Here is a 21,937-nt window from a genome sequence, read left to right on the forward strand (position 1 = left end):
CCAGACGGGTTGCTTCACCGGGGACTTCCCTAAGTTCCCTTGGCTTGTCCGGGGGTTACAATTGCATAGGGCACTCTGCTTTATTTTGCATCAAAAGACAGTATCTGTGAGCAGAGAATTGGCGCTAGAATCATGACAGACTCTGATGGATGACAGACCCTATGGACTGATGGAGTCTGTTCAACTCCACCAAGAAACCCATCGTATCGACCGCTCGTGATTGTCGAAATCGAAACTCGAAACTCGCTTACCAGTTACTCTCCCTCCTGCACTTTTGTTTCTTCCCCGGCCCCGGAGGTGATGACGACGGGGGTCACAACGGGATCAAGAGGCCCCGGAGCGGACGACGCAAATGCAGTACGAGATCCCTGCCCGTAGGCGCAGAGACCGAGAAACATAATACACGGAGCCCTGTCCGTTGCTTGCTCAACCCGAGCTTGCTTTTGCTCTGCCACATAACAACATCAAAGGCTATCCGCTTCTGCTGTCTGGCCTGGTTACTGGTATCACCCGTCACAAGGCCCTGGCCTGTCTGCCCTTGCGATTACTCCCACGCACATCTCGCCATCGAGCCGGTGTTGAGCAGCCTGAGATACGACATAATGATCAATTCCTCAACTGCATCTGCATCTTACAACGCCCCTGTCGTCACACGGCAGGCCCGTTCCGGGTTGTACGTAGACGGCCCTGGTAGCGACCCTGTATATCAACAAACCCTTATGGCATTTTTGAAGTGACTGGCTGGTACCTGTATTGTGAAGAGAAAGAGGCATATAATAGCTGCTGAAAGCGGCATCAATTGCGAGGCTTGCAGACAGCACGTGTAAGCAGCATCGGGTTATGCTTCGAGCAGCAATGTCAACCTTTTTTTTTTTTCACTAGGAAAAGGGTTGTGCTCCCATTGACTTTATATCTTGCATCTGTATTGCACTGCCTGAGATCTGTCTGACTGACATTTGTTTTGATGTTGTCCATATGTACCTACCTAATGTGCTGTACTCTGTACTCTGTACTCCAGCCAGTAATACATACACACACCATGATCCTTCGGAGCAGTTCGCCTTCCCGCGTGCATCTGTCTAGCCAATTCGCGACAAGTTTGCTTTATTTCCTTGCTGCAGTACATTAAAGGCATGCATGTTATTAACCTGCCGCAATGTACGGATACTCTCTAGACTCTGTGGGCTACGATATCTTTCAGCTTGGTCGAATCAACTCCACACTTCCTGGTTGGACTAGACTGGAGACGACGAACCCGTAATCCATGCCAATGCCAATGCCAATGTCATGGCGTGCTCCGCCTTCAACATCCATCTGTTACTTGACCGAAACTAGCCACGACTATGAGCAGCAACTCGCCTTTTTGTGCCACAATCAACAGTCTGCGCCCGCCCATCTAGTTATCATGTGCAACGCCGACAAGTTTTAGTTTTCTCGACGCAACAAGACAAGTCAGAATCACAATCAGAATCAGAGAACCAAAGGAAGAAAGAAAAAATAGCTACATTGAAACTTCAGGGACCTTTACCAAGACCAAGTGGCGCAGGGTCCGAGTTGGAAAAGAGTTCATTTGACGTTCGATGGTTGCTCCGCCTTTGTTCTTCAGTCTTGCCATTGCATCATTCATCATCATTGCATACATAATAACGTGGACTAAAGGACGGACATGATGGTTCCCGTCTGGATAACTTTTGAGTTGAGTTGAGTTGACAAGTTGGGTATCCGCGTCACACGGGCCGTTCTTAGAGGCCTGCAAAGCTGATGTTTATTCTCTAGTTTGCGTCCGTAGTTGTAAACAGCAGCGTGTCAACAGTCTCTCCAAATATGTGACAAGAGACACATGGAGTTGAGTTTGTTCTTGTTGATTACCGATCGGAGCTTCAAATTCGGCCCCACTCCGTTTACATGGAAGCTATTCCAAGTACATAATTCCGTACAGCTTGCTAAGAGAAACGCATCACTTGGTGACTTGACTAGGATCGAAGCTAGCAGAGAGACAAGTGTCTTTGATTTATTTCCAGAAATTACACACACGTGTGTAAATATTGCCCTTGCAGATACAGTCTACGGTCCGTATCTCTAAGTTTATCCAACCTTAGGTCTACAGTAGTTGGCCGTCACAAGTTGAGGCCTGCCACGCATATGAATTAACCGCAACCAACCGCAGATAATAAACATAAACAACAACAAAACAACACCACCACCTTTCTCTCATATCCAATGATCTGCAGAGACCTTCTTCTTCTTCCCCTCTGAAGCGGAGTAGCAACCCGCCCCTGGTTCGCATTTACTGAGGGGTTAGATGAAACGACCTTGCGTGATTTGACAAAACACGAGAGGAGAGAAAAGACAAGGACATGATGGGTATTGGATCGGAATGTTTTTTTCGGTCTTCTCCTCTCGATCAAGATCCGAAAGAGGCGCTTGCGTCTTTGATATCTAGTCTAGTCTAGTGGGTCTCGGAGTTTCTTAGTATCTTAGACTTGGACTTGGAGCTTCTGCTTCTCTGCGGGCACCATTCACAAGTTGAAATTGCATCTTGTTAGAGGCTCAACCACACACCCAGATAAAAAGCCACAGGCAGATCATCCTCGTGTTGAGGCAATGGCCCGCTGCTACGGGTTGCAATCCCTGTCATGCCCTGTCTCGATAAGGCTGGATAATGATATCTCGCCAAGGACCTGCATGGAATCTGGTCTAAGCTTACATCTTACAGCCAAGCCAAGCTCTTCGCGAACCGGTTTCCTTGACTCTTCTCGGGCTGTTACAAAGACCGAAATCATCTGGTACTTACGGTAATCGTGTAGGAATTTTCGCATCTTACACCTGAAACTAGTCAGCCCAAGTCAGCGGAAGCCTTCCGACTTGTCTCTCTTCCTGTCATGCAGTTACAGTAGTTTATGGGGTTTTTGATCCAGCTGACTGCATATGAATAACAAAACAGTCCGAAGATGCGCATCATTAATTTGATACTCGGCTATTTAGATCAACCCACTCGCTTGTTGATCCAACCTGAGATACCTGAATAGGCGATGCAGGCTCAAGACTCTCTACAGTACTCAGAGGCTCGAGCAAATAAGTCCAATTTCCACCAACCATGCTCAAACGGCAGCTAACTTAGCAGTTTCGACAGACGTGCCTAGCAGTGTTAGTGCTCACAACCAAAGCTGACGCAACCCCATGAGCTTCTTTTTCTGGACATAGTCCTGAACTCAAAAGCCGCTGGTTGATTGTCGACTTTGACATACAGCCTCATGATAGGACTCTCGACTACAGCCACCAAATTTGATGGGTGACAGACAATCACCATCTCACTCACCGTGGGGTCGGGCAAGGGTCCTATCATGAGGCTCTTTTTGAGGCCTGCAAGTTGCTCATAACATGGCAGCCAGCATGTGCAACTCCAGTCTGGAATGCTAAAAGGAATCAATTCCGGATGATCATGATCCAAGAGTCTGGCTGCGTCAATGTCTGATTTATCTTCTTTTGTTTGTCTCAATGGCTACCGATAAACGTGAGCACAAGAGGCGCATGACGGACGAGGCGTGGTCCAGCAGCCCACGGGCCTGGAACACTCAATATTGATGTGAGGAGCTATTCGTAAAAGCTAGACCCTGTATCGCCCAAGCAAAGGCAATTGGCGGAAGGTGAGTATCTAAGACATATCAAGTTGGTGTCTTGGGTCAGAAATGAAAGAATGGCACGCTAGTGCAATGCTTCAGCCCTTGATATCGTGTAATTCAAGCAGGAGAATACAGAGAACAAACATCTTTTACTGTATGTTGACACACGATAGACTCTTGTTTGATCGACCTGGTGTAATTGTCTTGTGACAAGGGTTTGCCCTGTTGGAATCAATGAATCTCAACCTTCTTGACCTCCTCGATACGGCAGTCTACAGTCAGTAGCACTTCGTGTAGAGAATTGCTTACCCACAAGTCCAAACGCACTTCCATGCTCTCTGGCTCCAACTAGCCTCTCGCTTCGCTTCATGGATTCTAGACCAGGACCTGGTTCGTTCCATTCTCCATTTCTCCATCTCCATCTCGGAACACAATTTTGGCATGTTTCGACGACGCGCGATTACCAAACTATTGTCGCGCCAAGTGGAGGCAGCTCAGGCATCGTGCTGTTGAAATGACGTTATTTCGATCATTTCCTCACCCAAACGGCGCCTCCGAGTGCCTGTCTAGAGGTAGAGGGGCAGGTGGGTCAAAGAAAAACCGAGACTTGTTTGAGGGTGTCATAAAGATTAGGATAGTCTATCATAAGCTTCAGTAACGAAACACATCTTAGTTATTTTGTCAGTAGGCTTCTATGTCCTGGTTATTTTTCGGACCGCCTGAGGGGCTCAAGCGTACACAAGTGCCGGAGCGCCGTTTACCCTAATAAGCGATGGACGGAATTTCAGAGTTGATGGATGGATGGATGCCAGGTACAGTAATTACCGTGAAGTGAGAGTTGAGACAGCATAAAAAACGTTATTGGTCTCAGGCTTTGAGAGAGAGTGTGTGTGTGTGTTGTTGTTTTGGTGAGCGGGGAATGTCAATCGCAACACCTTAAAGGCAATTCCTCAACTCTATCGCTGACTCGGCCTCGCATTGTCAGCATTGATTGATTCAATCAGTTGATTTTCTTCAATCAACATTCCTTTTCCTGAGACTTGTGCATGTCTGACAATTAGAGCCCGCTGCGAACACGACTCTGATTCTGCATTGAATATGTATCTCGCTGTGTCATGCAGAAGAGCCTTGCATCGATCTCCCGACTTGATCGTCAATGCAGTGGTAATTTATGCACATGCATAACTCCCCTAGATCTTCAGGGCTCCATCTACGGATCAATTGGCTGAGAACAAAGAACAAACACAGTCATCATGAGATTCAAGTAGACGCGTCGCGCCAAATCGAGGTTTGTTGTGCATAACAAATACTAGTATTTGAAGCATCTAAAGATACGATTGGTGCATTCGCATGCGAGCTGAAAACCTGCAATTACTGAAACCGGCGTAGAGCCAGGATGCGTGGCAACTCGTTATTGCTGAGTTTCTACGCCAGTGTTTTCAATAGTGAACGATCCTATTGATAGTCGACCTGAGGCACGGTGCTTTCGCCGGGATAGCCCTGTACTCTACTGCAACTGCAAGATAAATCCGGTTTTACATGGTTATCGGTCCATCATGTGGTTGTCGACATGTAGACTAAAGATCAAGGAGATATTGGCGCTCGCATAATAGCGACTTATTGGGCGCTGGTCTTATCGAAATCGCGCCATGTATGCATGTCTACAAACAGGTTCTTTCTCTGGTGGGAAATGCAGATTTCCATGTTATGTTTTTGAAACTAGGAGTCCTTCACCGCCAGTTGTTTCTAGTCGATGATAATCATGCCAATCTTGAAGTGAACCTAATCAATTTAAACTTCTAAAACGCATCGTATTCTAACCCAGCTGTGACCTTCAAGCCTTTGCTACATAATAATGCCTGAGACATATCTTTCCTTTGTATGGATGTCCCCTGCGGCGACTTGATAGGTATATCAGTCCTACTATAGGATCAGTCTCGGCAATATATCCCTTCTTCTCGTATCTGAATTCAGCTCCAACTTCCGGATCATAGTTTCTTTTGCGCGCGCACAGCCTGTTTCCAGGCGCTATGGCTTCCGTTCGCATCATATTGAGACATTTATGGTTCTGTTGTCAGGGAATGGTTTTCCGTTCGACGTCGACTTGATATCGAGCTCTAGGTTAGGCTAGTTGAGCTACAAGTTTATCAAGGCAGCAAGACCAGTCTATCGACAACAGTATGAAATTACATTTAAAAGCTTGCAGACTGTTTCTTGTCTATGAAATATGAGTGCCTCGTTGAACTCTGTGCCATTTTACTTTCATATCCACTGTTGTTTCTGTCCCATGTGCAGCCTTGTGGCCGTTATCAGTAGTCTTGACTGATGGGAGGGCATTTACTACATCGCAAGTACTTCAGCAAGTGCATCACCACCATAGATATCTCTAGAATGCGTGGATGAATAGAGTTAAATCGACGCTTTATAAATACATATCAAAACACACATGTAGTGTATGCTGACCCAGTTCAATCACAAGCAACATTGATCAACTTTGGTAGCGAGCTACCCTAGACATTAGCTCGATCGGCAATCGGGGCTTAGATGTCCGCACCCCAGGGCGGTGGTTCGCCAGTACACCCACAATTTTCAACGACATCTGTGGCGGGGCATTCAAGGTAACGACTTTATTGAACCGTTCAATCACAACTGAAGCCACCTGTGAAACTCGTCAACTGTGCTCTTAGAGTTCTAAGAGTTGCAAATATCTAGTGGATTCCAGTTCCATAAGCCTTGTGTCTCAACTGTACCGACATCAAGTCTATTCGTCATCATGGAAGCTGATATCAGAGCTGTGATTCCCAACATTGACCCTGTGGTCTCCGAGTACTCCGTGGGCTACCTCACTCATGCCTCGACTGCTTATATCGACGAGGATGAGAACTCGGGCGAGTCTCCCTTGAATGAGGCTGCTTCAACCATCACCGAGCTTCTGCTATCCGCCTCCGGCCAGTTCAACCCGGAGCTCGAGGAAAAGATCAAGCAGCTTGTCGAGAAATGGGTTGACAAGTACACCGCGGCCAACGGAGGTCAGAGAGATGGACCCTCAGCTGTCAGGCGCCTCGACCAAACCATTCAGGTCAGCCAGCAGCGCAACATGTCGTCCACCCTGGCTGTTGCGACTGGTGGCGTTGATCTGGAGTCCGCCAATGCGAGAAAGGTCGAGTCCAAGGTCGATCGCAAGAAACTTGAAAAGGCCGAGCGAAAGATCGCAGCAAAGCAGCAGAAGAAAACCTTCAAGAATGTCGAGTACGAGGCCTCCAAACTGCTCGAACAGCCCGAGTCCACACAGTCCTACGAAGAGTTTTACATGGCCGTCAACCCTCTCCAGATCGGCGGCGGCTCTGCAAACAAGTCAAAGGACATCAAGTTGGACAACATCGATGTCTCTATCAGTGGAAACCGTATTCTTACAGACACAACACTCACTCTTGCTTACGGTCATCGATATGGTCTGGTTGGTAACAACGGTGTTGGTAAATCTACTCTACTTCGAGCTTTGTCTCGCCGTGAGGTTGCTATTCCTCTACACATCTCTATTCTCCACGTTGAGCAAGAGGTAAGTTCAGCTAGTACCCAACAAAAGAAAATGGCTAACAGGACCAGATTACCGGTGATGACACACCCGCCATCCAGGCGGTTCTTGATGCCGATGTTTGGCGCAAGGTTCTCCTCAGGGATCAAGAGGTTAGTACACTACCTTGCAATATTGACCAAAATCTAACAAAAGTAGCAAATCACGGCACGTTTGGCAGAGTTGGAACAGCAGCGTTCTTCCCTAGCCGACACGTCTGCCGATGCGGCTAGAATCGATCGCGACAGAGAGGCACAGGACACCAAATTGGGAGATATCCAAGCCAAGCTGGCGGAGATGGAATCAGACAAGGCCGAGTCACGAGCTGCTAGTATCCTTGCTGGTCTCGGTTTCTCCGCAGAGCGACAGCAGTTTGCCACCAAGACCTTCTCTGGTGGTTGGAGAATGCGTCTGGCTCTTGCACGAGCCCTGTTCTGTGAGCCTGACCTGCTTCTTCTTGACGAACCGTCCAACATGTTGGACGTCCCCTCCATTACCTTCTTGTCCGATTACCTCCAAACCTACCCCAGCACTGTCCTCGTCGTCTCTCACGACAGAGCGTTCCTCAACGAGGTCGCTACCGACATCATCCACCAGCACTCCCAACGTCTCGACTACTACCGTGGAGCCAACTTCGACACCTTCTACGCCACCAAGGAGGAGCGCAAGAAGGTTGCCAAGAGAGAGTACGAGAACCAGATGGTCCAGCGAGCCCATCTCCAGGCCTTCATCGACAAGTTCCGTTACAACGCAGCCAAGTCCTCAGAAGCCCAATCACGTATCAAGAAGCTCGAGAAGATGCCTGTGCTCGAACCTCCCGAGGCCGAGTACTCTGTCAAGTTCACATTCCCCGAAGTCGAGAAGCTTTCACCTCCTATCGTGCAAATGTCAGAAGTCACTTTTGGCTACAACAAGGACAACATTCTGCTCAAGAATGTCGACCTGGATGTGCAACTGGATTCCCGAATTGGTATCGTTGGACCCAACGGTGCTGGTAAGACAACTATTCTCAAGCTCCTCATCGGTAAACTGGATCCTTCCTCTGGTCTGATCTCGCAACATCCTCGTCTTCGAATCGGATTCTTCGCTCAGCACCACGTCGATGCCCTCGACCTTAACGACAGTGCCGTCGGATTCATGTCCAAGAACTACCCTGGCCGAACTGATGAAGAGTACCGTCGACGACTTGGTGCCTTCGGTATCACCGGAACAACTGGTCTGCAGAAGATGGGTCTGCTATCCGGAGGTCAGAAGTCTCGTGTCGCTTTTGCATGCTTGGCTCTTACCAACCCTCACATCCTGGTTCTTGACGAACCTTCTAACCATCTTGATATCGAAGCTATGGATGCCTTGGCTGAAGCCCTTAACGAGTTCCAGGGTGGTGTACTGATGGTTTCTCACGACGTGACTATGCTGCAGACTGTGTGCACATCGTTGTGGGTTTGCGACGGAGGTACTGTTGAGAAGTTCCCTGGAGATGTTCAGGCGTACAAGAAGAGAATTACTGCGCAAGCTAATGCTGCTGGTGTTGTTAAGCAGCACTAAGTATATATTCAAATTGACAAAACGATTGTTACGGCTTATGATACATTTGATTGCTTGACTTTTGCCATAAACTTTACTGCATTACAGTGACAAACCACAAATACATCAAACTGAGTCCGTTCATTTGTTCTTTCGATTAGCGATATTTTCCCCTCGCAAACCCTAACATAAGCCTTGCCTTTGATTGTCCGACCCTAACAATGCTAATGCACCATGTGTGGTTCGTGTTACCTATGATGCAGGCGAATGTGTTTGTGGTGGATTTCTTTTGAACACTCGAAGAAACCAGCACAATGAGTATTGAACAACAACAATGAACCTCGAGTATCGCCCGTGTTCCAACAGATGATGCTCCCCTCATTTTCTATATAAACCTTCCGTTGAAGTCAAAACCATATCTTCGAAACAACGCGCACTGCTCACGGCACCTTGAAGCACCTTGAAAACGCTAGGCAATTTTAACAACCTCTTTCTTTACGAAGCAAACAACCACAACACCTCGAAAATGGAAGGCATCGAGACCACGCAGGCCGTCGTGGCCATGGATATCTCTGAAGACCCTGAGCCTTCTACCGAACCTACCAAGCCCACTGATTGCGCCAACACCAGCGAACCCTCTGCTTCCCCTGCTACCGACCCCCGCGCTTCTTCCCCTATGATGGAAGCCGATGACTCTCAGAACACCAGCAGTAAGGTCATCGAAGTCAAGAAGACCAAGCCTACTCTCCACGTGCGAGAGAACCTCGGCTACTGGAAGTGTAGTCAGACTCTCCAGGACGGCAGCACCTGCAGTTCCTACAACGTGATCGATTTTAAGCAGTGTAAGGACTGCAAGAGCCGACGTGGAGTTGGAGACGACGGCACAGACGCTTACGGCACCAAGATTGCGAAGATCGTGCATGTCAACAATGAGAACGGAAATGAGTTCTGGCAGTACGTTATCGAGGAATAGGTCTGTGTGAGGGAGGATATGGGCGGCTTGCAGATGATGGATCTCTTATGGAAGCCATGGGACCTCTCGAATGGAGGGAAACTTTATGATCATATCATGAAGAGAGGTCACTTTGTATTTCGAGACCAGAAGATCATGAGTTATGAATGCAATCAGATCACCTTGAGTAACTGTTCATGTAGATGACCTGAAAAGGCCAGAATGTTGTTCTTTGTACTGGAGAGCTGCAAACAAGACGCACCAGCACTTTACCACTGCAACTCTCTCTCCTTACTGATAATCGGTGTTATGGCACCTAGTCCTTCCTTACAGCAACACACCTCGAGAGCGATATAACATCGTCTAGGTAGAGTAGCCTTGCTGTAGTATTACATACAGCAGTCGCATAATCTAAATGTTCCAGAAAATGATATTAATGTCTTGGTATAGTGACTAATTACATAGACTTGGCGTCGGATTCTTGGACTCTGACATATGATGGAAAGTGTAAGGTATCTATACTGCTGATATTTACCACCTCAAACTCGCCGGAATCCAGCTGAAGTAGAGGTGTAGTCTTTGTATGTCCCTAGAGGCCATGTGTCGACCTCAGATCATCTAGAACCAACAGTAAGATAAGGGCGAGTGTAAGACCTCGAGCATTCTTCATCATAACATGTCCACAAAACTTGCACAAACAAATAAACAAGCCGTTTCTTGCCGGATTCTTGGATTTACACAAGATACGGCGAGCATATGCAACAAGCCCGGAAGTTCTCTGCATATGCTGAGCTTCTGATTGGTTTTGTCGACACTCAACTTCGAGAATAACTACTAACTACGTAGGTCCTTAGCAATCACCCTAGCAATGTCCTTGGCTCACTTCCGCCAGTTTCATTACATTCATTTTTAGCTCGCTTGATAACTGCCGGCTTCGCGAAGACTGACCGTCTATTGTATGTGTATACGGTATTAAGATTGCTGCTAACATGATAGTATAAGAGAATCCCTGCTGAAATTCTGCTGTAGATCATATGATGCATAAACTAATTGAAGATATCTTGACATCATTGGTATGATTGCATTACGAACCTTGGCTCACAAAGAAATGAGTCGCCTCATATTGAAATAATTGCTGATCGTCGAGTGCCGTCTGTTCATCTCGGATAGTCAAATCGCCAATTATTTATGGGGCCGACTTTGCCTGCTGTGGCTCCTCCCCGGCCCGTTGGCGATATTCTGCATGCCGAGGGAGCTATCTACCGCCTACTAACTAAAATGGCTGACCTCAACGGTCAATTGATAGGATATCAGGCAGTGTTTATATCTACAACAACAAGTAAATCTAATACTCTATTAAGATACTCTATATCCTATCAACATTGACACTAGACCTGGAAATAAAACCGTTTCTTTCCATCTTATTTCCTCGCTTTGATCTTCCTCTGGTCTGTCAACTTGCCGGGGGTGGGAAGCAGTGACAGCAACAGGGTGCAGGGGCAGCTCTATTGGCGTACCTGCCACTGCGGAACCATCACCTTTCAGGCCGCGCCTTGCCTTTCTGAACGCGTGCACAGACCAACAAGTAAACAATCGAGGACTCTCAGTGGCCCAATCGTCAGGAAAGAACCGCTCTGCCCCTTGTTTACCCCCCTGCTGGGCCCTGGACCGTGGCGGTGAACAATTTCACCCTCCATTCTCCAAACAAAAATCAACATTCCCTCCCCTTTGGAACTGCCCAACCCACTCTTGTCCTCCTCTGCCAAAGCTAAGGCTACTTCAGCTCTTGAACTACTCCGGCCCATTTCTTCTTCTTCATACTCCTCCATATCCCATCTTTACATCCACAGCCGTCAACATGCGCGAGATTGTGAGTAATTCCTCTAGCTCTAGCTTCGAGCTGAGCTTGTGCTTCGTGCCCCTGATTCTGCTGTACCCCGCTGGGCTTCGGCAGGTCAACAACAATGCACGATAGCTCGCAGCTTGATCAATGACTTCCCCAGAATCAATACGCTAACCTTGTCTTTTTCTTTGCAATAGGTTCACCTTCAGACCGGTCAGTGCGTAAGTACTTGTCTCTTCGACCTTGTTACCCAGTGATGCTAACAATGTTTATTAGGGTAACCAAATTGGTGCTGCTTTCTGGCAAACCATCTCTGGCGAGCACGGTCTCGACAGCAATGGTGTTTACAACGGTACCTCCGAGCTCCAGCTCGAGCGCATGAGCGTCTACTTCAACGAGGTTTGTTCCATCACTCCTACCACGAAAACACAACAAGCTCACGCGCGCCTAGGCTTCCGGTAACAAGTATGTTCCCCGTGCCGTCCTCGTCGATCTCGAGCCCGGTACCATGGACGCCGTCCGTGCTGGTCCTTTCGGACAGCTTTTCCGCCCCGACAACTTCGTTTTCGGTCAGTCCGGTGCCGGAAACAACTGGGCCAAGGGTCATTACACTGAAGGAGCTGAGCTTGTCGACCAAGTCCTCGATGTCGTCCGCCGCGAGGCCGAGGGTTGCGACTGCCTCCAGGGTTTCCAGATCACCCACTCTCTCGGTGGTGGTACCGGTGCCGGTATGGGTACGCTGCTGATCTCCAAGATCCGTGAGGAGTTCCCCGACCGTATGATGGCTACCTTCTCCGTCGTCCCTTCTCCTAAGGTCTCCGACACCGTTGTTGAGCCCTACAACGCCACTCTTTCCGTCCACCAGCTGGTCGAGAACTCCGACGAGACTTTCTGTATCGATAACGAGGCCCTTTACGACATCTGCATGCGCACCCTCAAGCTGTCCAACCCCTCTTACGGCGACTTGAACTACCTCGTCTCCGCCGTCATGTCCGGCGTCACCACCTGTCTCCGTTTCCCCGGTCAGCTGAACTCCGACCTCCGAAAGCTCGCCGTCAACATGGTTCCTTTCCCTCGTCTCCACTTCTTCATGGTCGGCTTCGCTCCCCTGACCAGCCGTGGTGCTCACTCTTTCCGCGCTGTCAGCGTTCCTGAGCTGACCCAGCAGATGTTCGACCCCAAGAACATGATGGCTGCTTCCGACTTCCGCAACGGTCGTTACCTGACCTGCTCTGCCATCTTCCGTGGCCGCGTCGCCATGAAGGAGGTCGAGGACCAGATGCGCAACGTTCAGAACAAGAACTCATCTTACTTCGTCGAGTGGATCCCTAACAACATCCAGACCGCTCTCTGCGCTATTCCTCCTCGGGGACTTACTATGTCCTCTACCTTTATTGGAAACTCCACCTCTATCCAGGAGCTTTTCAAGCGTGTTGGCGAGCAGTTCACTGCTATGTTCCGACGCAAGGCTTTCTTGCATTGGTACACTGGTGAGGGTATGGACGAGATGGAGTTCACTGAGGCTGAGTCCAACATGAACGATCTCGTCTCCGAATACCAGCAGTACCAGGATGCTGGAATTGATGAGGAGGAGGAGGAGTACGAGGAGGAGCTGCCTGAGGGCGAGGAGTAAATTACTCCATTTTACTGAAATCACTGGTCGTCTATATTGTCTCTATTCGATAGCCGGCCTGCAACTTCTTTTCAGGGTGTAGCCGTTGTAATTCCGGGGTTAAGATATCCTCAAAAGTGGCAGTACACAACAGATGTACGAGTCAAATAAAATTCAGAAGTACTAGTTGTACCAATCCTAAAGTCCCAAATCACTGCGAACCTAGAACTAGTATCAGTGCTGTTGTCGAATGTCGAATATTGTCAATGTTCCAGAGGTAAAGTTGAATGTCGGTGGTCGGACCACGCTTGTCCCGATCACTCTGTCGTGCTATTCTTGCAACACGTGATGGTATGACTAAGCACGAAAAGTTGAGCTCCAATTGTCTGTGAACCTCGATCGTGGAGCCAGCATCGCAGCACGCCAACGACAGCCATATCGACACCAATGGCTGCCATGTTCACTCCCAGCCGGGGGAAGGCATTGGGACGAGCCATCACGGCTTCGTCCTCTGGTCCTGTCACACTCCCTGGCTTCTTGGTGCCGGCATGGCAAGCGACAGCCCCGACGACAGCAGCACCTCGAGTCACCGCCGCACCCTTCTCGACGACCTCGAAACGACCCTCTAAGCTTGGCCGAACACCTCTCTCGATCCCACCCGGAGTTGAGCTAACCGTTGGAAAACTATTCGCTCAAAGAGACTTGACGTCGTACAAGAAGGTGTATAAGAAGAACATTACTGTGAAGGGACCACTGGGTGCGTTGGAATGATCATTTGAAAAACGAGGGCGAATTGCTGACCGGCCGCCAGGATCGCTCGATCTTGAGGTTCCTGAATATGTTGAGCTGGAACAGGATCCTGAGGCCAAAAGTGTCTTGCTGAGCGTCCAGGACAATGAGGCCAAGGACCAAAAGGCTATGTGGGGTAGGTTCATATGTCCTTTACTTCTGCAATTGAAGCTGACAATTGCGTAGGAACAGCATGGTCTTATCTCAAGAACTACATTATGGGTGTTTCAGAGGGTCATACAGCTATTCTCCGTCTCGTTGGTGTTGGTTACCGAGCTAGTGTCGAAGAGCGAGGTGCCAAGGAGGAATTCCCTGGTCAGCGCTTCCTGTGCCTCAAGCTGGGATTCACGCATCCCGTTGAGGAGGGTATTCCTCGGGGTGTTACTGTTACAACTCCTGCGCCTACACGTATTCTGATTGAGGGCATCGACCGCGAGACTATCATGTCATTTGCTGGACGAGTTCGCATGTGGCGTCCTCCGGAGCCTTACAAGGGAAAGGGTGTATTCATCAACGACCAAACGATCAAGCTGAAGCAGAAAAAGATCAAATAGAGAGATGGTATATTGGGAAGTTATATGGGCCGATATGGTGGCCTATTGGACGCAGCTGGCGTGTGTATTCTAGTATCATGTACAGATGTGTACTATTTGACGAGGCATATACAAAACTACTTTTTTACTTTTGGATTTCTCGCTTTCATTCAAGTCGTATCAACAATTTCTTCCTTTTTGAACCATTTATGACTGCTTGGCGCTCAGAACCTCCTGGACAGCCTCGAGAACCTTTCCATGGACGGGAGCAGGAGCAGCAATGACACCCTTGTTGTTGGCCAGAGTGCGTCCAACGCTGAAGTCGAGGCGCTTGCCTTGAATGTCAGTGACCTGGCCACCGGCTTCACGGACAATGAGGTCACCAGCAGCGTGGTCCCAGATCTTCTCCTGGTATGTAGCCTTGACAGGTAGACGAAGGTAAATATCACCAGCACCACGGGCAATGGAGCCGTACTTGGCTTGGCTGTCCATGCGGACGCTTTCCTGGGTGATGCCGAGCTTCTTAGAAATAAGAGCCTGGTCGTCGTGCGCAGAGTGGCCAGCCTCGACACTCTCACAGAAAGTAGCCTTAGAGAGGTCATCAAGGCTTCGCATAGAGATGGACTTCTGAGCAGAGAGAGCGCCAGTGGTCAAAGGACGGCTGTTGGCACCGTGGCCCTGAACAGCAGAGAAAACGACACCACGTCCCTCGTCTGTGGCATTGGAGCCAATGTCGGCTGTCAGACGAGCTGAGTCGTCGACGGGGAGGTTGGGGCAGCCGAGAACACCGACTTTGACGTCGCCATCAACCATAAGACCAAGGCAGACAGCGTACTGTCCACCACGGAGGAAGCCCTTTGTGCCGTCAATGGGGTCAATAGCCCAGATGCGACCGCTGGAACCGCCCTGGCTGCCACCTCTGTCGATCAACTCGAGCATATCGTCAACATCCTTAATGGGACCACCGAGTTGCTTCTCAGCGTCCTCGTCGTCGAGCTTTGTAGAGTTAACGAGCTCCCAGATAGTTTGCTTGAGGTTCGCATCGTCACGGAGCTGAGCAGCTTCCTCTTCGGCAACGATGGCGTCGTCGGGGAAGTTGTGGCGGAGGGCGGCAATAATGAGAGCTTGGGCGCCAAAGTCGCCAACCGTGACAGGGCTCTTGTCGTTCTTGTCAACAGTACCCTTTGCCTTCTCGTGGAAGACGCGCTTAGTGAGAATAGCAGCGCGCTGAACGGCGAGCTCAGCGATCTTGAGCTCTGAGGCGTAAGATGGGGAAGCCATGGTTGCGAGAGGTCGGTTGAGGACGAGAAGATGGGAAGATATTTGGCGGAGGCGAGGGATGAATGAGGGCGACAGAAAGATAGCCAGGATGAGAGTGAGTAGAAAGAAGAGGAGGGATCTAAAGAAGATGGTCATTCAAGACAGAGCAAAGTACCACTAGGTATAGGTGGTAGCAAGACGGTAGGTAACGTGGGATGGCGCAATTGCTGTATGGTTGGTCTCTTTCGGGTCGTCGGGCGGGTCGTCGCTGTAACTGGGCCTAAGATGAGTGGGCTGTGGATTAATTGAGTGAAGGATCTGAGTGAGAGTGAGGGAAAGAAAAGAAGTGGGATAAGCTGTTTGAGGTTCTTTGAACCTGTGACGTGCGATGAATTAGCTTGGCTGGGTAATGCAAGTGAGGTAGATATGCATATATTCTGCCTATAACGGAGTGTATATCTAGAAATAATAATTACTCGTTCAATTGGCTTCGGCCGCTATTATCAATTCTCTACATATATATGGCGAGTAAGTATTCCTTGAATTACCTTAGCAATGGATATTTATTCATCATGTCTACTACTCCCACTTCTGCCCCGCCATTAGACTCCGATATCGATGAGGGGCATTTTCCCATTCCCATCCGTGCCTGCTAACATTTTTCTTCCCCTGCTCCCAGCCCAGCGGAACCACCCGATTGGTCCGCCATTTCAAGCATCAATCAATTCAAACCCGAGCATTCTCACCATTTCATCATCTCTCTCCCACGTCTTCAGTCCTACAGTACCTCTCATACCGAATACGAAACGTCAAAATGGCTTCATCACCCGCCTCTCTACGCTCTCTCTATCGCTCCCTTATCCGCGAGTTCCCACCTCGACCCATCCTCGCCTCACCGCGCTCTCCTCTGCACTCTCGCCTCCGAGATTCTTTCACTTCCGAGACAAAGGGTACGACATCTCAAGACGCCCGAGCCCAAGCTGCCGCCCAGGCCGTTGTCTATCTTCGATCTCAGCGCATGTACGCCACTTTGCTTGAGCGATACAACCCCGGTATGGGTATGGACGAGGAGGAGCGTGTTCGCTTGACCGCGCGAAGGGTTGGCATGGATCTGCCAATTGAGTACAAGTGAGAAGGCCATGCGCGAAATGGAAAGACAACATAGAGGGAAGGGAAGGGGCCATAGAGGGTCTGGATGACGATTAGAGCCGACCGACGGACCCCAGACACATATTGAAGACAATCGTCACCTATGCGATATAACACGATGTCCTGGACACACCAAAAAGCGAGCGCCTACAGATTCCGGAACAAAAAGACAGAGAACTCAAGCAGGGCGGACGGATAAATCGGGAGCGGGGTCTGTAGCCCGCTCGCCAGCAAAATGTACGAATAAGTGTATGAAACAGGCGCAATACCCAAATATTACTCGTTTAAGAACCACCAATTCATTGTCATATCATATCTCATTCAAAGGGTACATTTGACCCAAGATCAAATTATATACAGAATAATATCGTTCCAAAGATCAACCACATTTGGCTGAGGGGTATCAACATCAACTCGCTTTCCTCTCTTACTTCTTATGCATGCTCTTAGACTCCCCCTACACCTCCGTCTTCTAGCGACTCGTCCCAGCCGCCCATCTGCAACAGCCACTCTCCTAATCGTTCCTTGACGAGTGTGATGTTCTCACCCAAGGCGCTCTTCCATTGATCTTGCACAAGGCGGACCTTCTCCTTTAGATCCTCAGTCAGTCTATGTTCTTCTGACTGTCGCATCTGCTGCGCTCTCGCGTTGCTGTCCGCCTTGGGAATTGAGTTTCCATTCTCATCCTGTGTTTGAGTTTCGAGCACTTTCCCTTTGGCATGTACTACCGCTTCTTTAACCTCATGAAGCAAGCACAACAAATTGGTGTGCGACTCGATGAACTGGTAGGTGCTCTTCTCTGCGTGAAGCAACAAACTAAACAGGTACTGCATCGGGTGCTCGATATATGATGGGTTTTCTTCAATCTCAGACGCTGGAATTCGAATGTTGAACCCGTCTAGATCCAGAGGAATGTTGTCCAATAGCTCGCAAAGCGGAGGCGCAATATCCCAAAACGCCGACAGCTGCAGTGCAACGCCATGGTCGACAGCCTTTTCAACCACTCCCCGGAAGTCTCGTGTTCGTTCCAGAACTTCGTGGGCAAACGCATATTCACGCTTAGCCGAGTCTTCCGCAAAGAAGGCCTCAGCTGACTTGAGTTTCTCGGTATTCCCGGAAAGTCGATAAGGAGTCAATACAACCTCGCAGTATCGGCCATTACGATCTGAAAGAAGATCATAGATAGCCCGATGAAGACCTTCGCGCGCCTCGAAAACCCACTTGAGCAAAGTCAACTTTTCCAAGAGTTCTGGTCTATCATCGCCTTCTTCTTGCGGCATATCGGCGTCGATCTGACCGTTATCAAATAAATGTCGGGATAAATCGTCAAACAACTCCGTGGCACGTGAAATACGTCCTGTTAACAACTCGTTCAAAGGTAGCACAACCTGATTCTGGAACAATTCATATTCGGTCTTTTCAAGCTCCTTTTTCTTTGCGATCTCGTTGACCTTTTCGTCGGCATCAATGGTTCCCGCATCTGCGTAGCTCAAGCTGCCGGTGTTGATCTCATTCTGCAAGTGTGTCCGCAAAGCTTGACGGCGCTCTGTCGCAGCTTTTGAAAATTGCTCTCGCCTTTTGGAACTCTCTACAGAGAACCGTTCTTTCGTCTTGGTCGTCTCGTCAAGCTGGCTTAGAGCTCGCACCGCAGTTCTGATTGAGGTCAACTCCGGGTGTTTATTGTTAACAGCAGGGTGGTGCCTTGGATAAGGAGGGGGCATTGTAACGAGTCGAGAAACGTCGAGATGGTCGCGGTTAATTGTCGAGCAAGGACTCGAGCCCATGTTGGAGGTGGTGGCAAAGGCGAACTGTTGGGGTGTCAGGCTGGGCTCCGACTGCTCGTGCCAGCCTGTCTTTTCGGGAGGGTATTCGGACACCGAGCCTTGTTCTTCATATACTACGGGAGGTCGATCCTCTTCAACCCATTGCGTCTTGGTCACGCCCATATATTTGGACTCCCTCTTTGATCTTCCTAGATGGGAAGCCTCACCTTGCGAGTCTGACTCCCACCAACGACTCGGAGGGCGACCTCGGGAGCTCCCGTTCTCGTAATTTTCGCTGACACTCATACTCAGGATTGGCGACAACGAAGGCATGTAGTTGCCGGACCAATTTAGATTTGGTGGGTTATTACCGCTGGGCGAAGTCGGAACATTGGCTGTTTTGGAAGTGGGCTGGGGGCCTTCTCCAACATTCGAGCCTGCAGAACCTCGCCGAGATTGACCTGGCTCTGAGAAGCCAGGTGTGTACTGATCTTGTGAAGAAGCTGAATCCCGCCTCGGTTGGGTAACCATTGGCCGGAACAGATCTCGAGTGAGATCGAATATTTCAGAACCCATTGCTCCAATAGCGACCGAATACCGTTCTCGTCTGATTCTCGACTCACTGACAACAAAATCGGCGAATAATCGCACTCTGTCCGCATCGCTGGTGGCCCTAGATTCCTTGATAGCAAACTCGCGAAATCGATCAATCGTCCCTTCTGCGAATTGGTCGGCAGTTTGTGTTGTCACCAAATGCTTTGATACGACGAGGCCGGCTGAAGGTGGCCTAGAGGATTCACGAACCCTCGAGACTGATGCAACAGATCCGGATCGCGGGGGCGGAGTGGGAAGAGCTTTAGGAGCAACTGTCTTCGAGCTGCTTCCATATTGCACTTGCTTGGAAGCGTTGGGAGAGAATGGTGGTGTCTCGGCTTCTTGAGGCAACTTTCCCGAAGCTGGGGCTCTGGGAGTCGAGTTTCGAGAATCTTGTGATGCAACTGCACCACTAAGAGGCGTCGACTTGCCAATTGATGCTCGCGACAAATCGGTCGAATTCGGCACCATGATATCTGCCATAGAATCAGGTCGAGTTCGTTCATCTATCGAACTGCGGATGCTCTGTCTTGTTCGACTCTCGGTCCGCCGCTGCAAGATTGTTTTATCATGTCGCACTGCCTTTTGACGGTTTAGCCCATTAATACTTGATGAAGAGCCAGGAGCAGGCTCGATGGGTGGGCTAGATGGTATTGAAGTATCGATGGTCAAGCTTGGCGATCGCCTTCGATCCGAAGGGCCTGCTTGGCTTTCATTCTCATTCCAGTCCGCAGGCGTAGGTGGAACAGGCCCAAGGTTAGTTACACCAGCTGGTGGCCGTCGTCTGTTTACAGGAGGGGATATGATGGGGACTGAGTTCCTGTCCATGGACTGCACACTTTGCGATCTACTTGACGAAGGCGGAGGGGGTCCAGGTGGAGGTGGAGGAAGAGGCATGCCTGGTTCCCATCTGGACTGAGATGTTGAGCGTGAGCGAGCAGATGTGGGTGTTTCTACAGCTCCTGCAGAAACGGCTCTTCGGGCCGCTGGGGGACCATGCATCATAGCTCCTGCAATTCCGTGTTCGGGACTAGGTTGATGGAACGAAGTTTGCACTATCATGCTCTGTCGATGGTTTTGAGGTGGTGGTGGTTGAGGTGGTGGAGTACTTGAGCTGTCGGTATCTCTACGACGGCCTAATGATGGGAGGAAACGACGGTCCCGTGAACCGTTACGTGTGCCTGGAGGAGGAGGGAAGGATGCATTGGCCGGTTCAGGAGAAGGTCGATGCATTGCCGTACTCATTCGAGGCGGCGGAGTCGGAGTCCCATTTGGTGTAGAGTCAAATACTGTGCTCATGGGTCGCGGCTGTTGCTGCTGACTTCTAGGTGGGCTATATGGTGGTGGAGGCATTGGCGATACTGGCGCATGTTAGAATACCGAGAACGAAGTTTACTGATCTGGTCAGCCACTCACCTTGGACCTCGCCTGCATATTGAACAGCGCGCTCGGCGACGGCAGCCTGAGTAGGAGCCCATTCTTGTGGATTGTAAGGCTGTATACTGCTGCCAGGCGTTTGGGCGGCAGAGTGATAATGACTGGAGGTCATGGACACGGCAGATATAGGCGTATTAAGATGGTTATTGTAGATGCCAGGAGTTGTCGTGAGAGGAAGAAGGCCCTGGCGGAGTCGCGCCGGATCGCGAGAAGTCATGATGAAGGGACAAGCAGGACCAAGCGATTATAACTTTACTCGATCGCCAGGTCCAGGGTCCCTGTGCCTGTGATGGGCACAACACAACACCAGAAGGAACGGAACGGAACGTTTAGTGACAGGCGTATCAGGGCTGTCTCTTTGGCCGGTTGGTTCTGGTACGTGGGGTCCTAGGATGGATCCGCGGGGTGGCGGCGCGTGCGAGCAGAGGAGTGAGTCGATGGGGTGAGGTGAGGATCACAACAGGTGAAACAAGACTCGAGAATAGAGCTGAGACGACAAGCAACAGGATTACTGATCTTTGGGTCCGATGGACCAAACAGGTGCTTGTTTGAGGTGGTCGCGTCTATTGGAGAAACAAAGAGACACAAAAATAGTAGTGTATGTATGCAGGTGAGGCTCTGCGTGTAAGAAGTTGTCGGTCAATTGACTGGAGGAAGGAAATATCTCATCGATCCATCCACATGTACTGTACTGTAGCTGCAGAAATGACCACTTAGTACATCCCTAAAAGCGTAACCAACCAAATGGGAATAAAGATGTGATTGAGGCTTGGATGTAAGAGAAGAGAAAGTGGTTGGGTTTGGGTTGGGAACTTTTTGCGATGGAGGAGGGGCTCTCTGTTCTGTTACTGTTACAGGCAGTACAAGACCCCTGCGACGGAAGTAAGGTAAGGTACGAAGCAGGTGGTTTGAAATCACGACAGCTCACTTTTTCCAGGCGGTGTCAGCGGGAGCGGCACTGTAACTAAATAAAATAAAAATAAAGAGATGAGATGTTTACTTGAAACTGTTCTGCTTATCGCCGATTAGACGGGCCAAGACATGCCTTGAGTGTCTTCTTGGCGAAGACTTTGCTGGGGTCATGGACAAAGAAAACGGGGTGGCATGAACGCTATCAGAGTGTGGAACAAAGAGAATTGACATGACATGGGGAGCTTGTCAATGACCAATTGTTGGGTTTGTATGAACAACGGCAAGGGGGATCTACAGGTCTACTGTACGCACGCATTGAGGGGAATATTGCTAAGTATGGATAGTGATAGTCGAAGCTTGCGACCGCTTCTT

At 49.6% G+C, this 21,937-nt stretch overlaps 7 protein-coding genes across 7 annotated transcripts; 5 read left to right on the forward strand and 2 right to left on the reverse strand.

Annotated features, from left to right (window-relative positions):
- Window positions 1–6,213: 6,213 nt before the first annotated feature.
- Window positions 6,214–8,778, forward strand: B0J16DRAFT_297448 (P-loop containing nucleoside triphosphate hydrolase protein). The gene is made up of 3 exons (XM_046124459.1): window positions 6,214–7,182; window positions 7,230–7,310; window positions 7,357–8,778. The coding sequence occupies exons 1-3, from the start codon at window positions 6,397–6,399 to the stop codon at window positions 8,740–8,742; spliced, it is 2,253 nt and encodes a 750-aa protein (XP_045989682.1). The 5' UTR covers window positions 6,214–6,396; the 3' UTR covers window positions 8,743–8,778.
- Window positions 8,779–8,894: 116 nt separating this feature from the next.
- On the forward strand, window positions 8,895–9,694 carry B0J16DRAFT_409602 (uncharacterized protein; the record flags this gene model as incomplete). Its single annotated transcript, XM_046133086.1, has 1 exon — window positions 8,895–9,694. The coding sequence occupies exon 1, from the start codon at window positions 9,248–9,250 to the stop codon at window positions 9,692–9,694; it is 447 nt and encodes a 148-aa protein (XP_045989683.1). The 5' UTR covers window positions 8,895–9,247.
- A 1,691-nt stretch (window positions 9,695–11,385) lies between these two features.
- Window positions 11,386–13,462, forward strand: B0J16DRAFT_329691 (Tubulin/FtsZ, GTPase domain-containing protein). Its single transcript, XM_046126349.1, has 4 exons — window positions 11,386–11,543; window positions 11,714–11,737; window positions 11,793–11,915; window positions 11,968–13,462. Exons 1-4 carry the CDS (start codon window positions 11,532–11,534, stop codon window positions 13,147–13,149), a joined length of 1,341 nt encoding a protein of 446 aa, XP_045989684.1. The 5' UTR covers window positions 11,386–11,531; the 3' UTR covers window positions 13,150–13,462.
- A 1-nt stretch (window position 13,463) lies between these two features.
- On the forward strand, window positions 13,464–14,598 carry B0J16DRAFT_297454 (ribosomal protein L6, alpha-beta domain-containing protein). The gene is made up of 3 exons (XM_046124460.1): window positions 13,464–13,885; window positions 13,940–14,053; window positions 14,104–14,598. The coding sequence occupies exons 1-3, from the start codon at window positions 13,576–13,578 to the stop codon at window positions 14,469–14,471; spliced, it is 792 nt and encodes a 263-aa protein (XP_045989685.1). The 5' UTR covers window positions 13,464–13,575; the 3' UTR covers window positions 14,472–14,598.
- B0J16DRAFT_329693 (uncharacterized protein) lies at window positions 14,599–16,039 on the reverse strand. The gene has a single exon (XM_046126350.1). It carries the CDS (start codon window positions 15,864–15,866, stop codon window positions 14,658–14,660), a length of 1,209 nt encoding a protein of 402 aa, XP_045989686.1. The 5' UTR covers window positions 15,867–16,039; the 3' UTR covers window positions 14,599–14,657.
- Window positions 16,040–16,524: 485 nt separating this feature from the next.
- Window positions 16,525–16,842, forward strand: B0J16DRAFT_378488 (uncharacterized protein; the record flags this gene model as incomplete). The annotated part of the gene is made up of 1 exon (XM_046130924.1): window positions 16,525–16,842. The coding sequence occupies one exon, from the start codon at window positions 16,525–16,527 to the stop codon at window positions 16,840–16,842; it is 318 nt and encodes a 105-aa protein (XP_045989687.1).
- A 184-nt stretch (window positions 16,843–17,026) lies between these two features.
- B0J16DRAFT_33179 (uncharacterized protein) lies at window positions 17,027–21,334 on the reverse strand. Its single transcript, XM_046126634.1, has 2 exons — window positions 20,633–21,334; window positions 17,027–20,577 (listed from the first exon to the last, which is right to left on the reverse strand). Exons 1-2 carry the CDS (start codon window positions 20,868–20,870, stop codon window positions 17,306–17,308), a joined length of 3,510 nt encoding a protein of 1,169 aa, XP_045989688.1. The 5' UTR covers window positions 20,871–21,334; the 3' UTR covers window positions 17,027–17,305.
- Window positions 21,335–21,937: the final 603 nt, after the last annotated feature.

This window comes from Fusarium flagelliforme (assembly GCF_020744385.1).
Source record: "Fusarium flagelliforme strain FIESC 12 MPI-CAGE-AA-0113 chromosome Unknown B0J16scaffold_1, whole genome shotgun sequence".
NCBI lineage: Eukaryota > Fungi > Ascomycota > Sordariomycetes > Hypocreales > Nectriaceae > Fusarium > Fusarium flagelliforme.